The sequence below is a fragment of the Pseudonaja textilis genome, chromosome 6 (genome assembly GCF_049901715.1).
Source record: "Pseudonaja textilis isolate UNSWEBS1 chromosome 6, rPseTex1.2, whole genome shotgun sequence".
NCBI classification, from domain to species: domain Eukaryota; kingdom Metazoa; phylum Chordata; class Lepidosauria; order Squamata; family Elapidae; genus Pseudonaja; species Pseudonaja textilis.
Genome location: NC_141995.1, coordinates 61,059,376 through 61,078,027, shown reverse-complemented (window position 1 = coordinate 61,078,027; position 18,652 = coordinate 61,059,376). Strand labels below are relative to the sequence as shown.

Genomic DNA, 18,652 nt, shown 5'->3' with positions numbered 1-18,652 from the left:
TTATAACCATTAGAGTGTCCCAGGTTTGTGACCACCTTTTGCAGCCTTCAGTCAAGCAAAATCAATGGGGAAGCCAGATTCACTTAACTAGTTTGACAACTGCGGCAATTCACTTTACAACGACGGCAGGAAAGGTTATAAAACGAGGCAAAGGTTCATTTAATGAACATCTCATTTAGCAACAGAAATGTTGGGCTCCATTGTGGTCATTAGTCGAGGACTACTTGTATCTCCTCTGCCATCTTCATATCATGCAGTATAATGGAGACAAACGCCTTAATTTTCTTGGAAGACTTTATGTTAGCGAAAAGTCCTTGGGGACAGCCAGTTTTTTTTTTTTTTAATTTGTCAATTGCTTACAAGATAATAGGTATAAGTAAAAACATAGTTATGAATGCATGGGTAATATAAGAAAAATAAAAATAAAATATAAAAGAAAGAGTAGGACAGGGATAGTAGGCACATTGGTGCGCTTAGGCACATTCCCTACAGACCTCTTAGAAAAGGGGTGAGTTCAATAGTAGACAGTTTAAGGTGAAAGTTTTTGGGTTTTGGGGAAGAAACCACAGAGTCAGGTAGAGGATTCCAGATATTGACCACTCTGTTGTTAAAAGTCGTATTTCCTGCAATCAAGTTTGGTGCAGTTAACCTCATTGAGTTTGTATCTATTGCGTGTTTTTGTGTAGTTATGGTTGAAGCTGAAGGATTCATTGACAGGTAAGGACATTGCAAGGTATGATTTTATATTTTACAGTTAACCATTGTAGGAACTAAACCGTTCTAGGAGAAGTTCTGTACTGGTATAATATTCCAGGTTGTTGTTTTTTGTTTTTGTTTTAAATGGATTCGGGATTAAAAACCCCAACGACCGGGAAAAAGGCGCGTAGAAGCGAAGGGAGTAGAAGCCCCTCAGACGCCAAACGGCTTTGAAAGGCAGCCAAAGTGACCGGCCATGAAAGGAGCCAAGGGCAGAAACGCCACAGCGCCGCCACGGCACATGCGCAACAGGCTCGCCCGGGCTCCCTTCACAGCCTCGCCGAGGAAAGGGCGCGCATGCTCAGTAGCAAAATGGACGCTGGTTCGATGCGGGGCTCGGGTTCCTAATTGGGCGGCCGCTCCGTTTCCCTTCCCGGCCGGGCGGGTGGATTCGGCTTCGGCCATGGGCCGCCGCGGACTCTCCGGCCAGCTCGGGCTCTGATCCCGGGAGAGGCAGCGGGAGCCTGAGCCGTCCCGGCGTCTCTCTTTCCGGCTTAGCGGGTAAGTTCTAGTCCCGGGGCTCGAAAGGGGCTCGGAGCGCAGCCACGCAGGCGGCGGGACCCGGGATGGTGCAGCCTCCCGCTCTGCAGTAGGTGGGCGACCGGCATCTCCCTGCTCCGTCCGGTGCCTCCTCCGCCTTCCGGCGGGTTGGCCGCCCTTCCTGGCTGAGAGAAGCGGGCTTGGGGACGGCGGGATCCCCGGGCGCTGCGGCTGCTGCGGGCGAGACGCGAAGGGGGCAGAGGAGAAGGAAACTGCGGGCTGGGGGGTGTTTTCATCCCGGTGGGGTAGAGGGGGGAGGCAGGCCGTTATCCGAGGTTTCTTCTATTATTTTATTTTATTTTTCTTATTTGTATCCATGTATTCATAAATGTGATTTTACTTAAACTTATTATCTTGTAAGCAATTGACAAACAAAATTTTGTATGTATGTATCTATGTATCTGTATCTGTATCTGTATCTATATCTATATATCTGTATATCTGTATATCTGTCTGTCTGTCTGTCTATCTATCTATCTATCTATCTATCATCTATCTCTATCTATCTATCTATCTATCTATCTATCTATCTACCTATCTATCTATCTATCTATCTATCTATCATCTATATCTATCTATCTATCTATCTATCTATCTATCTATCTATCTATCTATCATCTATATCTATCTATCTATCTCTATCTATCTATCTATCTATCTATCTATCTATCTATCATCTATCTCTATCTATCTATCTATCTATCTATCTCTATCTATCTATCTATCTATCTATCTATCTATCTATCTATCTCTATCTCTATCTATCTATCTATCTATCTATCATCTATATCTATCTATCTATCTATCTATCTATCTATCTATCTATCTATCTATCTATCTATCTATCTATCTATCTCTCTCTGTCTATCTATCTATCTATCTATCTATCTATCTATCTATCTATCTATCTATCTATCTATCATCTCTGTCTATCTATCTATCTATCTATCTATCTATCTATCTATCTATCTATCTATCTATCTATCTATCTATCTATCTATCTATCTATCTATCATCTATCTCTATCTATCTATCTATCTATCTATCTATCTATCTATCTATCTATCTATCTATCTATCTATCTATCTATTTGTCTGTCTGTCTGTCTGTCTGTCTGTCTGTCTGTCTGTCTATCCATCCATCCATCCATCCATCCACCCACCCACCCACCCACCCACCCACCCATCCATCTATCTATGGTATTCAGCTTTGTTGGGGTATTTTCCCACGTCATTGTACTTGTGCTTTTAAAGTTGTAGCAACATTTCGGCAGAATCTCATCTGCCATCGTCAGGCTTCTGTATTGGGTTCGTCCGTGAGTCAGAGTTTTACAGTTGTTTCAGTTTTTGTAAACTGTAAAAGTCTGACTCACAGACAAACACAAGCCTGACGATGGCAGATGAGATTCTGCCGAAATGTTGCTACAACTTTAAAAGCACAACTATAATGACGTGGGAAAATACCTGAACAAAGCTGAATACCATACATGTAAGTACCCGTGAAAACTTAAGAAAATATATATGTGTGTGTGTGTGTGTGTGTGTGTGTGTAATGTATGTATGTATGTATATGTATATGTGGATCTTGGTTATTCGGGTTTTCTCCCACGTAAAATTGGAAGTATTGTGGCGACGTTTCAACGAAATCTCATTCGTCCTCTTCAGGCTTGTGTCTTCGGCTTTGTGCTTCTTGGAGTAATGTGAGCTTGCAGCTGCTTCTTCCTTTTAACTGCTAGTGGGGGTGTGACAGGACATGAGATTGACTTTAGGGCATCAGGTTGGCCACAGGTCATGGCCACAGGACATGAGATTGACTTTAAAAATGCCAGAACTATCGCCAAAACCGAACACTTCAACAACAGAGTAATCAGAGAAGCCATAGAGATAGAAAAACGCCCACACAGCATGAATAAACCAGATGATACCTCCCGCCTACCAGCCATTTGGAAACGCGCCCTCATGAACAAACGAGTACCTAACATGAAGAATGACACCAGACCCACACCCACAAGGGCCACACAAGATGCTACCACCCCACTTCCATGTAGAAAGCAGACTCACACCCACACAGAAGATGAGACACGACCAGGACCAGAAGCCGTACCTCAGCTGCATCACTACTCGCTTCAAACCCCTCCGACCAGTACATGAAGCGAATGGACGCCCACCATGAAGATGTGGCATGACCACGAACATGAAGCCAAACAACAGGATAACAGCTCACCAGCTCAAATCCCCCGGCAACTAAGATTAACTTGAGCACAACCAAGCCCCTACCTGAACAGAACACAACCCCAGCCAATGAGAACACAGCCAACCCTCCAACCAATCAGAACACAGCCAACCCCCCACCCAATCAGCACATAGCCAAGCCCCCACCCAATCAAGTCACACCCCCACTAGCAGTTAAAAGGAAGAAGCAGCTGCAAGCTCACATTACTCCGAGAAGCACAAAGCCGAAGACACAAGCCTGAAGATGATGAATGAGACTTCATTGAAACGTCGCCTAGATACTTCCAATTTTACGGGGGAGAAGACCCGAATAACCAAAGATCCACATACAAATACCCGCGAAAACCTCAGAAAACGTGTGTGTGTGTGTGTGTGTGTGTGTGTGTGTGTGTGGTATTCAGCTTTGCTCGAGTATTTTCCCACGTCATTGTAGTTGTGCTTTTAAAGTTGTAGCAACATTTCGGCAGAATCTCATCTGCCATCATCAGGCTTCATCATCAGATGAGATTCTGCCAAAACATTGCTACAACTTTAAAAGCACAACTATAATGACGTGGGAAAATACCCGAACAAAGCGGAATACCATATGTATATGTATGTAAGTATGTATTTATATATGTGTGGGTGTGTATGTATGTATTTATGTATGTATGTATATGGTATTCAGCTTTGTTCGGGTATTTTCCCACGTCATTATAGTTGTGCTTTTAAAGTTGTAGTGATGTTTCAGCAGAATCTCATCTGCCATCCTCAGGCTTGTGTATTGGGTTCTTTTTAATCTTGTGTGTCAGGCTAAACGGCTGCTAAGCGTGACACACAAGATTAAAAAGAACCCAATACACAAGCCTGAGGATGGCAGATGAGATTCTGCTGAAACGTCGCTATAATAAAAGCACAAATATTCAGATGTGGGAAAATACCCATAGAAACCTGAAGCATACATACATACATATATACATATATACATATATTCATATACATATACATATATTCATAGATTTTCACGGGCACAGGTATGCAGGTCTTGTTCGGGCATGTTCGGGTCTTTTCCCATGTAAGATTGAGAGCATCTTGGCAACGTTTCGATGAGGTCCCACTCGCCATCTTCAGGCTGGTGCTTTTAGCCTAAAGATGGCGAGTGGGACCTCGTCGAAACGTTGCCAAGATACTCTCAATCTTACATGGAAAAAGACCCGAACATGCCAAGACCTGCATATATTATATATATATATATATATATGTATGTGGATATATATATATATATATATATATATATATATATATATATATATATGTATGTGGATATATATGTATGTATATATGTATGTATGTATGTACGTACGTACGTATGTATGTATGTATGTATGTATGTATATATGTATGTATGTATATGTATATGTGTATCTATATATCTATATCTATCTATCTATCTATCTATCTATCTATCTATCTATCTATTCATATGTATATGAGATTCTGCCGAAACGTTGCTACAACTTTAAAAGCACAAGTACAATGACGTGGCAAAATACCCGAACAAAGCTGAATGCCATACATGTAAGCACCCGCGAAAATTAAGGCTCTGAAAAGTCAGGCTCCACAGCTCAGTTCCGATTTGGAGGGAGACAAAACGATGTTTTAGAGGCCTTGTTGGTTTAACAAGAGCCGGAGGAGGCAAGTGATAAACCTTAGGTATCGTTGCTTGCTGGAAGGGGAAGAAGAGTGACATCTGTTGCTAAGGTGACACAGGCAATCACGAAAGTGTGTTTTCTTGGAAATGTGCCCTCGAATCGAAGGTGCCATTTCTGCACTTTGAAATGTGTTCTACAAACCTTCTGTGTGAAGATCCTATAAAGTACGTGTGTGTGTGACCTTAGTAATATGTGATAACTTCAGAAAAGGCCACAAAGGTTTCACACTAGTGAATGCAGGAGAAGATGTTATGGAGACCTTGTCATTGGAGACGTTGGGAGGGTGGGTACCATCACCATTTCTACCAATGCTGCAGCACCGGAGCATGTCCTCGATCAAAGCTGCTTATGGAAGGTACCGAGAACCCAGGCCTCATAATCTGACTGCAGTCCCCATCACTGTGAACAGACGAAAATGCTTCTTTTGTTGGAAGAAAGACAATTCTGTTGCTAGAGATCTAAATTCTGTTGAATTCTGTTCAAGGGATATAAATAGCCAACCTCTGCATTCAGAGTAAGAAGTCAAAAGAAGGATGGAGAAAGAAATCTACGCAGCACATATTATAATGCTCAGTCACTTGCTCTAGAGAGCTAAGGCTGGTTGTAGATCATAAATGCAGAGGGTTTTTTTTTTCAGTCAGTGCAGCAAACAGTATTTGTATTAAGTGTAAACAATCACGCTGCTCCTTGTTCGTTGATAAAGAATATTCAATAAGTCCCGTGCAGAGAGCGTGTAATAATAAAACAGCTTCAATGAATACCTGCCATTATTTCTATTTGAAATTAGAATGTTAAACGGAAGATTATTGATAGTTGTAAGTAAATTAATTGTAAAAAGAATGCTGAACATTCCACTGGGAATGAATATAGCGTATATTTTGTATATATACCGTAGTAAAATGTTTTGTTAATATTAATTGAACTAGCAGGAGAATAAAATTCTAAACAGGGCCAAAAAGTAATTTGTTGTATCTTATATGTAGCATAATATGAAAATACATATAAAAAAACTCCATGACTGATTACAGTATTTCTATTTAGGAATTTCTGCAGGTGGATTTTCATGCCTATAGTTTTTTTGGGAAGATTTGTTGTAAGATTCTTTTAGAAGATTGGTTTCTAAAGTAACTCAAGGTTTTATTAATAAAGGATGACTATATGTTGCAAAGTTTATAGTGACAATTAAAATATAGTCACCCTAATCTAAAACAACTTAAATGAGCTTTAAAATATATGCCTATTTTTAATTTATTTATTAGATGCCTTTGACTCAGTTTTCAATTCCTGGCAATTCCCTGGCCTAATCCTCATAGTTTTCATTGTGCTGTCCAGGCAGTTTAGAGTTAATGGGATTTGGGATAGTTAGTTAGGATTTGAGAGCTGTCCCCTTAAGGGAATGCATCATAGTAAATGTAGTTAAGGTATCCTGGGAAACGTAGTTCATGCCATGTGGCCACATCTGTAATCCTGATTGGTCACTAAATTGACCCTCATTCCCTCACTCTTGCCTGAATCCACCATACCATGCAGTCACTTTAATCATCATGGGGTTGAGACTTTATTATCTTTCTACACTACAATTCAGATATGCAAAGGATTGGACATCAAGAAGAACCTTGTCATAAATGTGAGTTGAAAGGATGCCCGATGAACCAATAAAAAGACTTTGTATGGATGCTTTGCGGAGTTGATCTGTCTGCTTTATGCCATCCAAACATTAATAAGCAGAACATTCATGGTAAGATGTTTTAGAGGAGGTTTGCAGTTGGAGTGACCGATCCAAAGTTATGTAAATGATTTTGTGCTCAGGCAGGACTAGAACTCTCAGTCTGCCAGTTCCTAGTCGGATGCTTTTAACAACTATACCAAACTAGCTCTCATATGTGCCTGCTTTTATCTTTCCTTAAATCATATAAAGAGCCAAATTAATGAGCTCTAGTAGCTGATCGTTAGAGAATAATTATTTCTATCTATGATATTTACTAATGTTTATTTCCTGTGTGAAGTATATCCCAGTTCTTCATTGAACCTCATCAAATTGCGTTTCTGTTCTTTCTCATCTAACACAGGTCAACGTTTATCCTGAGCTTCAAGTCCCCACGATGAAGTTTTCCTTGGCAATTCTTGTGGTTGCTTTTTTCTCCTTATATGTTGAGGAAGTCTGTTCCAAAGAGAAATCTTCAAAGAAAGGAAAAGGGAAGAAGAAGCAATACCTCTGTCCTTCGTATGTTCACTCCATTTTTATATGATTTCTGAAATACTGTATAGTTGCACATTAAGAAATGCCTGTAATTAAATGTAAAGCAAGATAATTCACAGAAGCTGTAGCCATTTAACTGTATCCATTTAACTCAGTATTATGACTGACATGTCCTGCAACAACGTTTTAGTGATTTAAACAAGAGACTTTCTCACTGTAGAATTTGAACCTGGAACTTTGTAAATTAAAACCATGTGTTCTTCCATGAAGCAGTGATTAAATAAGACTTCATAGTTTTGATAATAAGACCCAAAATTATGATCAGAACCTTAAAGCAATTTTTTTAATGTATGAGTTTTGAAAAGCATATTAATCATCATACAATAACATTCTGCTTACAGTAAGTCCTTATGCAGGTAGCTTGATTTTGCATGAACAGATAAATTATTCTGTTAGGTTGACCAGGAGTAGATAAAGCCAGAATGTGATTTTTTAGCCAGATTGACATGAGAGAAATTAATTCTTACTCGTATGTTGAAGGTACAGAAGGCATAACCAACCTTAGTATAAATAGTCACAGATGAATTGTTAGTTTTATTGACATTAGCAGCTAGCATCTGTGCAATTATCTTGCAAGTAATTTTGAGCTTGCAAAATTATTTCCTCTGGATTTTTTGTTTCTTAATTCATAAATACATAGTACAGGCAGTCCTTGACTTACAGCAGTTCATTTAGTGACCATTCAAAGTTGCAAAGGCTCTGGAGAAAATGATTTATGATTATTTTTTTACACTTACAATGGTTGCTACAGCATCCCCATTGTCACATGATCAAAATTCAAATGTTTGGTAACTGACTCATATTTATGATGGTTTTGCACATTATCCACTTTTTGCAACCTTCTGACAACCAAAGTCAATGGGGAAGCCAGATTATGGTACTAACAATTATGGTCAATAATTGTCAAACAATTAGTCAACTTAACTGCAGAAATTCACTTAATAACTGTGGCAAGAAAGGTTGTAAAATGTGGCAAAACTCACATAATTATTTAGTAACAGAAATTTTGGGCTCAATTGTCATAAGTCAAGGACTAGCTATGTTGTGCAATGACTAGTAATTGATCTCAGTGACCTCTAAGTTAACAAGACCTGCTATTCTAAAAAAAAACCACCTGCTATTAAATTAAGTTTCGTTATTTTGGTAGGTCCATGCGATATTAGGAAAGCATGGTATTAATTCTGCATTGAGGTTTAGACAATACAATTTTATTTTGTGCAGTTAGGGTTCTTTTGTTTTTCCAGGAGTCAATTTTGAAAAGTTTAAAAAAACATAGAAAAATGATACATTAAGTTTGAATTTAGCCTTATTCAATAAAGAAATTATCTTATTGGGCAGTTCAAATTCAGATTATAATCTTAGTAAAATATATCTGGAGTGATTATATCCTCCAAACATATTTGCTGTTGTGTTTTATTATTTTATTTTATTATTGTACTTTTGTACAATAATATCCAACATAAACCTATTTTTGCAAAATATGAAACATATCCCAAACTGTTTTATGAAATATAAAATATACATGGTTATCAATTTCTGAATCCTTATGTAATCTAAATAATATTTACTCAACTTAAATTTGCTTCAGTTATCAGGATTTCCAAATACTTCAGCAAAATAATAGTATTACTTTAAAATACTATTTGTAGGAAAATAGAGTACAGATGTATAGTAATATATATATATGAATGTTTATAGTAATATATATAATGTGTATAGTAATATATATATAAATCATAATTTCATTATGATTTAATGAAATTAACAATTTCATTAAATCCAATTATTTCTAAATCTATTATTCTACATACTCGGTCCAACAGTAGCCCTTATGCGTTTTACTTGCATTATATTTCAAATCACTTAACCGCATAGTCAAACTTTAATTTTATTATATTTGTAAGCCTTAAGGACAAATGATTCCATCCCATTTAAAGAAAAAATAACTATCAATTACAAATTATTAAGTATTTAAAACTTCTAATTCATGTATGTATGTATCTATCTATCTATCTATCTATCTATCTATCTAATCAATAACAGTTAGACTTATATACCGCTTCACAGTGCTTTACAGCCCTCTCTAAGCAGTTTTAAGAATCAGCATATTGCCCGCAACAATCTGGGTCCTCATTTTACTGACTTTGGGGAGGATGAAAGGCTGAGTCAACCTTGAGTGCTCAGGATTGAACTCCTGGCTGTGGGCTGAGTTAGCCTGCACTACTGTACTACTGTTGTGCCACCACAACTGTTCATATTCATATATATCTGATCTTATTTTATATAATTTAATATTTATCACTTTTATGAACGCTTATAATTTTCTCTAGAAGTCCTTTCATTTTACTTCCAGATAATCTCTAGACAAGCTGCAATATTTGGTCCATATGAACACATTATTGGAGATGAGTTTTGTTACAATTAATGCATAGACAAATGTGAATTGATTAGAGAAAGCAAATTTATAATGCATATAAGTAGAAATTATGAATTAATGGCTTTTATGAATTAAAACTTTCAAAGTTATGTATCACTTTTTTCAAATTGTTCAGAATTTTTCTAGAAGTGTGATTTTACTTAAATGTTGGGGGAAATAGAAATGTCTTACTTCTACTTCCTATTTTATTTACATGAGTTGCCTGTAAAACTATTATAGCTTTATTGTCTGGTAAAGAGGTAATGAAACGGTAGATACTGTACCCAAAATTTAATTTAATTTAATTTAAATAATTTATATACTTAGTAATAAATATTTACATGCATATATTTTTCCTTCTAGCACATTTAAAAAAACTTTATAATAAACTTGCCTTAAGTTCAGCACACCTGATCTAGAGAAAAGTATACAGAAGATAGTGAGGCTAGCTAAGTGAATAGACAGCGAAAACAACTATGAAGATGGAAAATTATATGTGTAGGAGAAAGATTCTTGAGACAAAATAAAAAAAGAGGTAGATAAAAGCAAAAGTTGTAACAGCCATTTGTTCTCTCCAGGAAGACCATAGATAACTCAAGGCCTGGGGGGGGGCAGATCCAGCCCGCAGCGTGATTAGATCTGGCCTGCAGGGCCATCCTGGTATAACAGCAAAGGACTATACTGCAGTGCCTCTTCCAGTGAAAACGGAGCTTATGAAGGCTAAGGGCGGTCCTCTGGAACTCTATTTCCGCTGGCAAAGGGTTGCAGGAGGCGGTCACAGCCAAAAACAGAGTTTGGGAGCCCATTTTCGCTGGCAAGAGTGCTCAAGCCACCAAAGGTGCCCCCAACACGAGTGACATCAAGCTGGCCACGCCCACCCTGGCCACACCCACCCTGGCACCGCAAGATCAAAAAAAACCCTGATGTCGCCTTCAATGAAATCAAGTTTGACATCATGTCCTAGATTATAGCTTCTCTTGTTTTGAAAAAATACATAGCAATACCACTGAGACTTATATACCGCTTTACAGCCCTCTCTACACAGTTTACAGAGTCAGCATATTGCCCCCGACAATTTGGGTCCTCATTTTACCCACCTTGGAAGGATGGAAGGCTGAGTTAACCTTGAGCCTGGTGAGATTCAACTGCCAAATTGCAGGTAGCCGGCAGGCAGCAGAAGTAGCCTGTAGTATTGCACTCTAAGCACTGCACCACCGTGGCTCATATAGTCAGAAGTCCCTATGGTTCAGTAGAAAGGAAAAATTTCCTCCTAATCATCATTCAATGAACTACAATTTCTTAAGATTGGAGAAATTAGATGAGACTCAGATGAGCAGAAATTAACACTGAGGTAGACCAACAATAAAGAAGCAAACAATATCCTAATCAAGAAACTACCAACTTACGACAAACAGGCTAACAGTCAGCTACAACTCAATCAAGGAACCACCAAGACCATTCCCACCAGCACTGACTATTTTATATACCAGGGCAAGGTACTAGTATATAAAATTCACTTCTTACTAGCACTAATGATGTAACCTAGTTGGATAATAAAATGTCTGCAAGAAGCTCAGTCAACCAAGCTTAGAGAGCACCAAGGACCCGTCGCACTAGAAAGACTGCTAAAAAGAGGTGGAGGTTGTAAAATCTACTATTGCCATCAATGCCACTGAAATCAGCAGCGTTTTGAAGTTTTTTTATTTAAAGTGTTTGGTTTCCAATCAGATTCACTTCATATACTGTCTGTCTAATTTCTTCTGTATGAAAAATGCCGTATATTTATATATGATGAATATAGCTAACTCTTTTTAAGGATTAAGAGTTATTATATATACTTTTCTGTTTCCAAAATAGGAGCATTATTACCATATCTTTTGTTTAGTTTCAATGATATAATTATTGAATGATTCAACAACTTTTTAATGTCTGTTTAGATCTTAATCAATTTGTTTCTCAGTTGTACACTATATTGATTATTAAAAGAAATATTAAACAAAACCTCAAAAAGTCATTTTTGTTGTTTAGATTTTATTTTCAAAGTGATATTTTAACACTAATTCATTAAACATGTGACCTCTTTGTGTTCCTTATAGTAAAAATAATGTTACAAATCAATATTTAATTATATTGCTCTTATCTGATATAAGGATTCATAATAAACTAACTTTTTGACTTAATGCTGAAATGTCAACAGATGCTGTTGATATTCAGCTTTTGATAAATGTGGCTGAGTCAAATTTCAATGTTTTATTCCAATATTTTAATTTGACCTTCCTCAGCTTAATATTATAGATAAAATCAATTTAGACGTACGACTAAATTCCCGTCTTCTTACGTTTTGAAGCTGCAATTCTGATGTACCAAGTTGGATAAGGAAAAATTGTAGTACTATTTTTTTCCCTAGAAATGCAAGTTATGAAAGTGAAGATATTGTGAAGGTATTAATATGGTAGATTAATCGATATTTTATATGACTGATTTTTCAATTATGAATTGAAATTATGAAGTAATTAATCAGAAATAAGAATGTAGCATTCCTATTAATTTGACTTGAACAGAAATTCTTCTGGTCTCTTTTTCTCTTCTAATAGTCTTTTAATTTATCTCCTGCTAATTTGTGAAACAAAATGCTTACTGGAATATCACAGAGCAAAATCGGCAGAAAGTAAAGGACAATGGAAAATACTAGAAGAATTTTTATGGGTTTTCTTGTGTGTAACATCATTAGAATTTGTAGTGGCACAAAACTGTTGCTCTCATGTCATTCCTAATCTATGTTTACTTTTAGTCCTGGGGTAAATTGTGGAGAAAGGACTGTAGTGTATACCAATAACAGTGGACAAGTAAATTTGTATTTGTGTCTGTAGTAGCACAAACATGTTTAATATTAAATCTGCAGATAGGAGAAAAGGACATTGAGCAGATTTATTACTGTACATACATTTTTCATCAGTATTATGCAACAGTATATAATCCTAACTTGTCTCAACTATTAAGAAAGAGATCTGAACCACTGTCTTAGCTTTTGGAAGGGCCTCCAAGCAATAACTAGTTGCTACTGGTGTGGAACATATTTATGTTAAAGTAAAGGTGGTCCAGTTTTCGACTGCTGTAATAAATCATTTATCATTCACATAGAACAAATCAAGCCCTTAAATATTACCCACTGTATCCTCTTTCATTCATTTTCCATATGGAAACAACCAATTGTCAAAGCTTCATCTCACACATAGAAGTTTTCCAGATCTGTTGACAGATCTGTTAGCCATAAAGAGAGTGATCTGAATGGCACTTACACTATTTAGACTTACAGTATTCTTGCTTCTGCTTTATGGAATCCAGTTCAGCCTTTATGAAATATAAACATATTATGATTCTAGAAGTAATTCTATATTGAATCATTCTCCATGCTCCTCAATTATCCTTAAGACTTCCCTGAGTATTGAACTAAATTCTCCGTCTATCACTAATTTGCATGTGAATTTGCCATCTGAAATACTGGTTAAAATTAAACTTTTTTTTTGGGGGGATTCATTATGTTGTCTTTATCATATAGAGGAATTCAACACTTCCTTCAGGACAGTCATAGTAAATTGTTTTTCTCTGAAAGGTCTGTCCATAAAGCATTAGAAGTAATAGATTTGGAGCAGGCATTTTGGAAGCAAAGCAATGTATTCTAGTGTTGATTTGTAAATTCAGAGACCTGCCTCCCAATTATAATTTAGGGATTATTTTTGTTTCAGCTCTTTTGCTGTTCCGGAGATTCAGTGCCATACCGTTTATGCTTGTAGAAAGTGATTTAATAATATGTTCTATTTAGATTGCCATTGCAAATTGCCACTGCAGATGCTACAGTACACACTTTATTAATTGCTCATATGCTGTTGCATTGCCCATTCCATTAGCATTGGCGATCAGTTCAGTTATAGCTTCTTTTTTGCCAAACATATGAGCTGGCCTGAATCTGACAGAATCTTACTAGCACTTTTTATTAGCAGATACCGTCTCTGAAATTTCTAAGGAAGTTGCTTAATTTTGTTCTGTTCCAATTGCAATTGGATGTCAATGGGTATGACCTTGTTTTAGCCTGGAGCACCTTACTGGACTACTTATTGCCTGTTGTTCATTTGTATATTCTTATAAATACATTTGATTTGATTTTAACCAGTTCAATCCATCACATGTATTCATTTTCATAGCCTGTTTTATTAACCATCAAAACAAACATTTTGTTTAATCCTTTAATATTGTCTTTGACCATAAATGTATCAATAAATAAAAATTGCAGGAAGTGTTCTGCTATTTACTCATAAACATAGATTCTAGTATCAGTGGTTTTATTAGAGAAAGTATGCGACAGAGAGAGCTGATTAAAGGAAAGGGACAACAGCAGTTTACCTTAGAAAACATATTGTACATTTGGTTAAAACAGTATCCTATCCCTATACCCTGAATATTGATCAAGAAATCTAGATAAGGAAACACATGTCTGACTTTATGATTTCTTACTGTAATAATGCTCCCTATATCTCCCTCTATCACCAGCTCATGGCTAAATTTACTACGGTCTTCAACTTACAATCACAATTGAGCCCAAAATTTCCATTGCTCAACAAAACAATAGTTACATGAGTTTTACCTCATTTTACAACCTTTCTTGAAACAGTTGTTAAGTGAATCGCTGAAGATATTAAGTTAGTAACATGGTTGTTAAGTGAATGTGGCTTCCCCATGGCCTAGTGCCTTAACACTACACTACACCTGATCTAATACATCTTAATAAGCAGAGGTGTTGAAATAAATCCCCACATAAATGATCCCAATACTTCCCCAGATTTCACTTCCATTTTCTGCTTCCTAGGACGAAAGATTGAAATTCTATCCTTAAGTCAATAATAAAGTTAAAATATATATACCAAAAGATAAACTACAGAAACCTAGTTTACTGATAGGTAATTGTAATTTATACCCTAAAATTTTCACAGGGCATTATTCAACTTGCTATAAATTTGTTTAAAATAATGGGATGGAATAAAAAAAGTTGTACATTAATTTCATATCGTTCAGTTTTACTGTAATATTGAGAAACGACTTTTTCCATCGAATATATCGAAAGCATGTACAAGTCTTCCACAAAAAAGCAGTTTTACATCTTTTAAAATTTGGCCCAACTATACTAGTCTAAAGACAACAAACCTTGGATTCCACATTTTACAAAGGAGCTGCCATGAGATATATTAATATTTTCTAATATTAAATTATTTAAGATTAAATAGTTTCTAATTAATATTATAAGTAATAATAAAGAAAAAAATACACGTAAACGCAAATGACAACGTGGTATCTTAGTTCCCTCCTAAGTGAAAGAAACCAAGATGAATAAATTATAAAAATGATTAATCAAGTAAAGAGAGATTAAAAGTCTATGTTCCCAATTTGTCAGTCATCGTGTATTGTGCAGAACAGCCCATTTCTCCTTATCATTAAAAACTGTTGAGGATGATAAGAGAAAGGATGACAATACTTAATATTCCATGAAGCAGTTGGGGGCAAGAAGAAAAGAGTTCTGCTGCTAAACCTGTTGAAATATACTGAACACCCAACAAAGTGAAATGTGAAAGAAACAACGAGGGAGAGGAGAGAGAAAAGGAAAAATATATAGTTGTGATGCAAGTAAAATAGGAAGCAGAACAAGCATAGGATTTTATGTCTTTTCATTGTTCCTTATAAGCCAAGGTGATATAGATAAAAACAGGCCAGCTTATTTAGAAATGGGAGATAAAGTTTAACTGCTGAAGACAAGTGAGCAACGAACAAAATAATATAACATGTTTAATCCTCCTTCAGAAAGGAATTCAGCAGGAATCTAAGAAGCTAAGACATTTGTCTTCTTCCCCATAATATAAAATCAAACGTATTTTGATTATGCCAGAACAAAGACATACAGAATTCTAATAAAATACTAATGCAACATTTCTATGTTATTCAATTTCCTGAGTGTAGTATGAGAAAGACAGGATATTGTTATTTTTTCCCATCTAGTCACAGAAATGAATTGAGCTTTATTTTGTATATATTTCATTTTGTACAGGTGATCTTAGAAATCTCTCAATAAATGGCTGAGCCATTGATTATTTTCATTGATTATGAAAACAAGAAACTGGAATGTAGTGGTCCTTAACTGTTAGTCTTTGTCAAAACCAGTTCTTTTAACATTATGGCTTCCAAGGAAGGAAGGAAAGGAAGGAAGGAAGGAAGGAGAAAGGAAGGAAGGAAGGAAGGAAGGAAGGAAGGAAGGAAGGAAGAAAGAAAGAAAGAAAGAAAGAAAGAAAGAAAGAAAGAAAGAAAGAAAGAAAAGAGAAAGAAAAGAGAAAGAAAAGAAAGAAAGAAAATCCTGATTTTTTTTATTTTTGCTTTTTCTTCATGTACATTAGCTGAACAAAAGAGAATCAAGAACATTATTTTATCCTGAATGGATCAGTTAACACTTTACTGTACACTTATGTTATGGACTCAGATGCTGCATGCATAATTTCATGCATAGATTTCCAGAAACCAAGTTATGCTATTCTTTTGTAATAAAAGAAACAAAAGGTAATGTCGAACCTCAATGATTTAGGTTTGTTTTGTATTATTGTATACAGTTTCATGTATCCTACTTCATGCATTATAATTTCATGTTTCATTTACTATTGTACGTACTTTTATGTAGCATGCTTCAAATTCATATAGTTATCAGTACATTTATAAATGTGCTACATGTCCCTGGTAGTATATTTCTATAAAAAAGATCTTTTTGAGTCTTTTGCTTAATTGAAAAAATATTGATAGTTACTTATGGTGGTCCAGTAGTTAGAATGCAGTTATTTCAGATTAACTCTGCATTCCATTGCCAGGAGTTGATCCTGACTGGTTTAAGGTTGACTCAGCCTTCCGTCCTTCCAAGGTCAGTAAATTGAAGACCCAGATTGTTGGGGGCAATGTGCTACTCTGTAAACCGCTTAGAGAGGGCTCTAAAGCATTATGAAGTGGTATATAATTCTAAGTACTTTACTATTGCTATCGTTATAAAGATGGAGAGAAAAAAATAAGTGAAGCTTTTTTTTGGTTTTTAACAGACAGCAATCAGCTGAAGACCTTGCAAGAGTACCTGCTAATTCTACAAGTAACATCTTAAATAGACTTCTTGTTAGTTATGATCCCAGGATAAGACCAAATTTCAAAGGTTGGGTAATGTATAACAATTATTTTAATTTGACTGATTTGCTATTCTAAATGTTTGCAGCAGCATAATTTACATTTTAATTATTTCTGAAAATTAACTGTTCATTGGTAGGTGAGAATTGATTAGATTCCAAACTACAATAAACAGAAAATAATAACAGGAAAAGAAAAACAGAAAAAAAATAAACCAGATGTCAGATTATGTATTTTAAATATAATTCAGAAAATTGAATTTTCTTTAAACAAATTAATGTAGCCGTCAATCATTATAAATTAATATAACATATACAAAAATCTATCTGAATTGTAAGCTGAGCTAACCATTATTAGTCATCTAATATTGGGTCATATTATGTAACTAATAAATTGCTTATAATTGTATGGCCTTTTCTGAAATTTTATTCATAAACTAGAACTGGGTGTATATTCATTAAAAAATAGAATTAGGATTAATTTTTTACTTGCTCTGTGTTTTTAAATCTTTTATTTGAGAGTCAAAAATAAAAATGAAAGGTGAAAGAGAGAAAATAGAATAAAAATTCTTATGCATATATTTTAGGAATTCCAGTGGATGTAGCAGTGAATATTTTCATTAACAGTTTTGGATCAATACAAGAGACAACTATGGTGAGATTGAAGTACTTACTTACTTATTTATTTAGATATTCAATGTTTTCTTCATTAAACATAGTAGTACTTGCTGGGCAACAAAGTTAGAAGAAAAAAGTATCAGAATAATTAAAATTAATGCAGTTAGAAATAGTCAACGCTCAAAATAGTGTGGCGGATAAAAGTTTAGAGTCAAATGACTTATTAGCATTTTTTAAAGTTTGGATCAACATTACCCAGGAGCAAATGTTAAGGAAAGAACATTAGTAGGGAATGATCCCTCACCTTTGAATCCTCTATATTCATCAGATCTGTATAAGAGGTTACAATTTTCTTTTCTTCTAAGTGTTATTTAATTTTTTAAAAATTTCCTCTAAGGCTAACATAGCTTTATAGATTTATCTATAGCTATACTGAGAGGGGTCCTATCCTTGGCCGCACTGCCTCCAGTTTCCTGCCTCAGCCCATTTACAGCCAACTTTCCTCCTACTGGCCCTCTCCCAGCTGTTCTCCTTGGTGTGTGCCCTTTGGCCCGACCCATTTGCCGAGACACCCTTTGCCCTGGGCATTTCACTCTACGGGACAAATAGCCGCCAGCCAATCGGGTGGCAGGCAGAAGCCATGGTGCTATGAGGCCAGCATGCAGTTGCTGATAGGTGATCACGGGGGGGCTATAGGGTATGGAGAAAATGGCGGGTGAATGGCAGTAGGGTGCAGCTCTTGGTATGGGAGGGCACAATAGGCGAATAACAGTGCGTGGGGAGGCACAGCAGCAGAATGGTGGTGGTACATGGGGCGTGGGGATTGCATGGCTTCTGGCATGGGAGCCATGTGGCTTTTCTCATGGGCGTATGTGATTCTGGCATGGGGGGGGGTGCATGGCAGGCCAATTACCCTTTGGTGTCAATCAGACAGGATCGGG

The 18,652-nt window shown here is 36.2% G+C and overlaps 1 protein-coding gene across 3 annotated transcripts in view; it reads left to right on the top strand.

Moving 5' to 3' along the window:
• Positions 1 to 1,059: 1,059 nt before the first annotated feature.
• The window catches only part of GLRB (glycine receptor beta), a 43,170-nt gene continuing 25,577 nt past the window's right edge, over positions 1,060 to 18,652 (top strand). For 2 of the 3 annotated variants that reach the window (XM_087936679.1, XM_087936678.1), the window contains exons 1-4: positions 1,060 to 1,257; positions 7,288 to 7,442; positions 17,016 to 17,122; positions 17,681 to 17,748. In XM_087936679.1, the coding sequence (XP_087792805.1) occupies positions 7,321 to 7,442; positions 17,016 to 17,122; positions 17,681 to 17,748 (297 nt within the window). In that variant the 5' untranslated portion in view covers positions 1,060 to 1,257; positions 7,288 to 7,320. Of the gene's footprint in view, positions 1,258 to 7,287; positions 7,443 to 17,015; positions 17,128 to 17,680; positions 17,749 to 18,652 lie in introns of those variants that run through there. The other variant, XM_087936680.1, reaches the window with a different exon arrangement.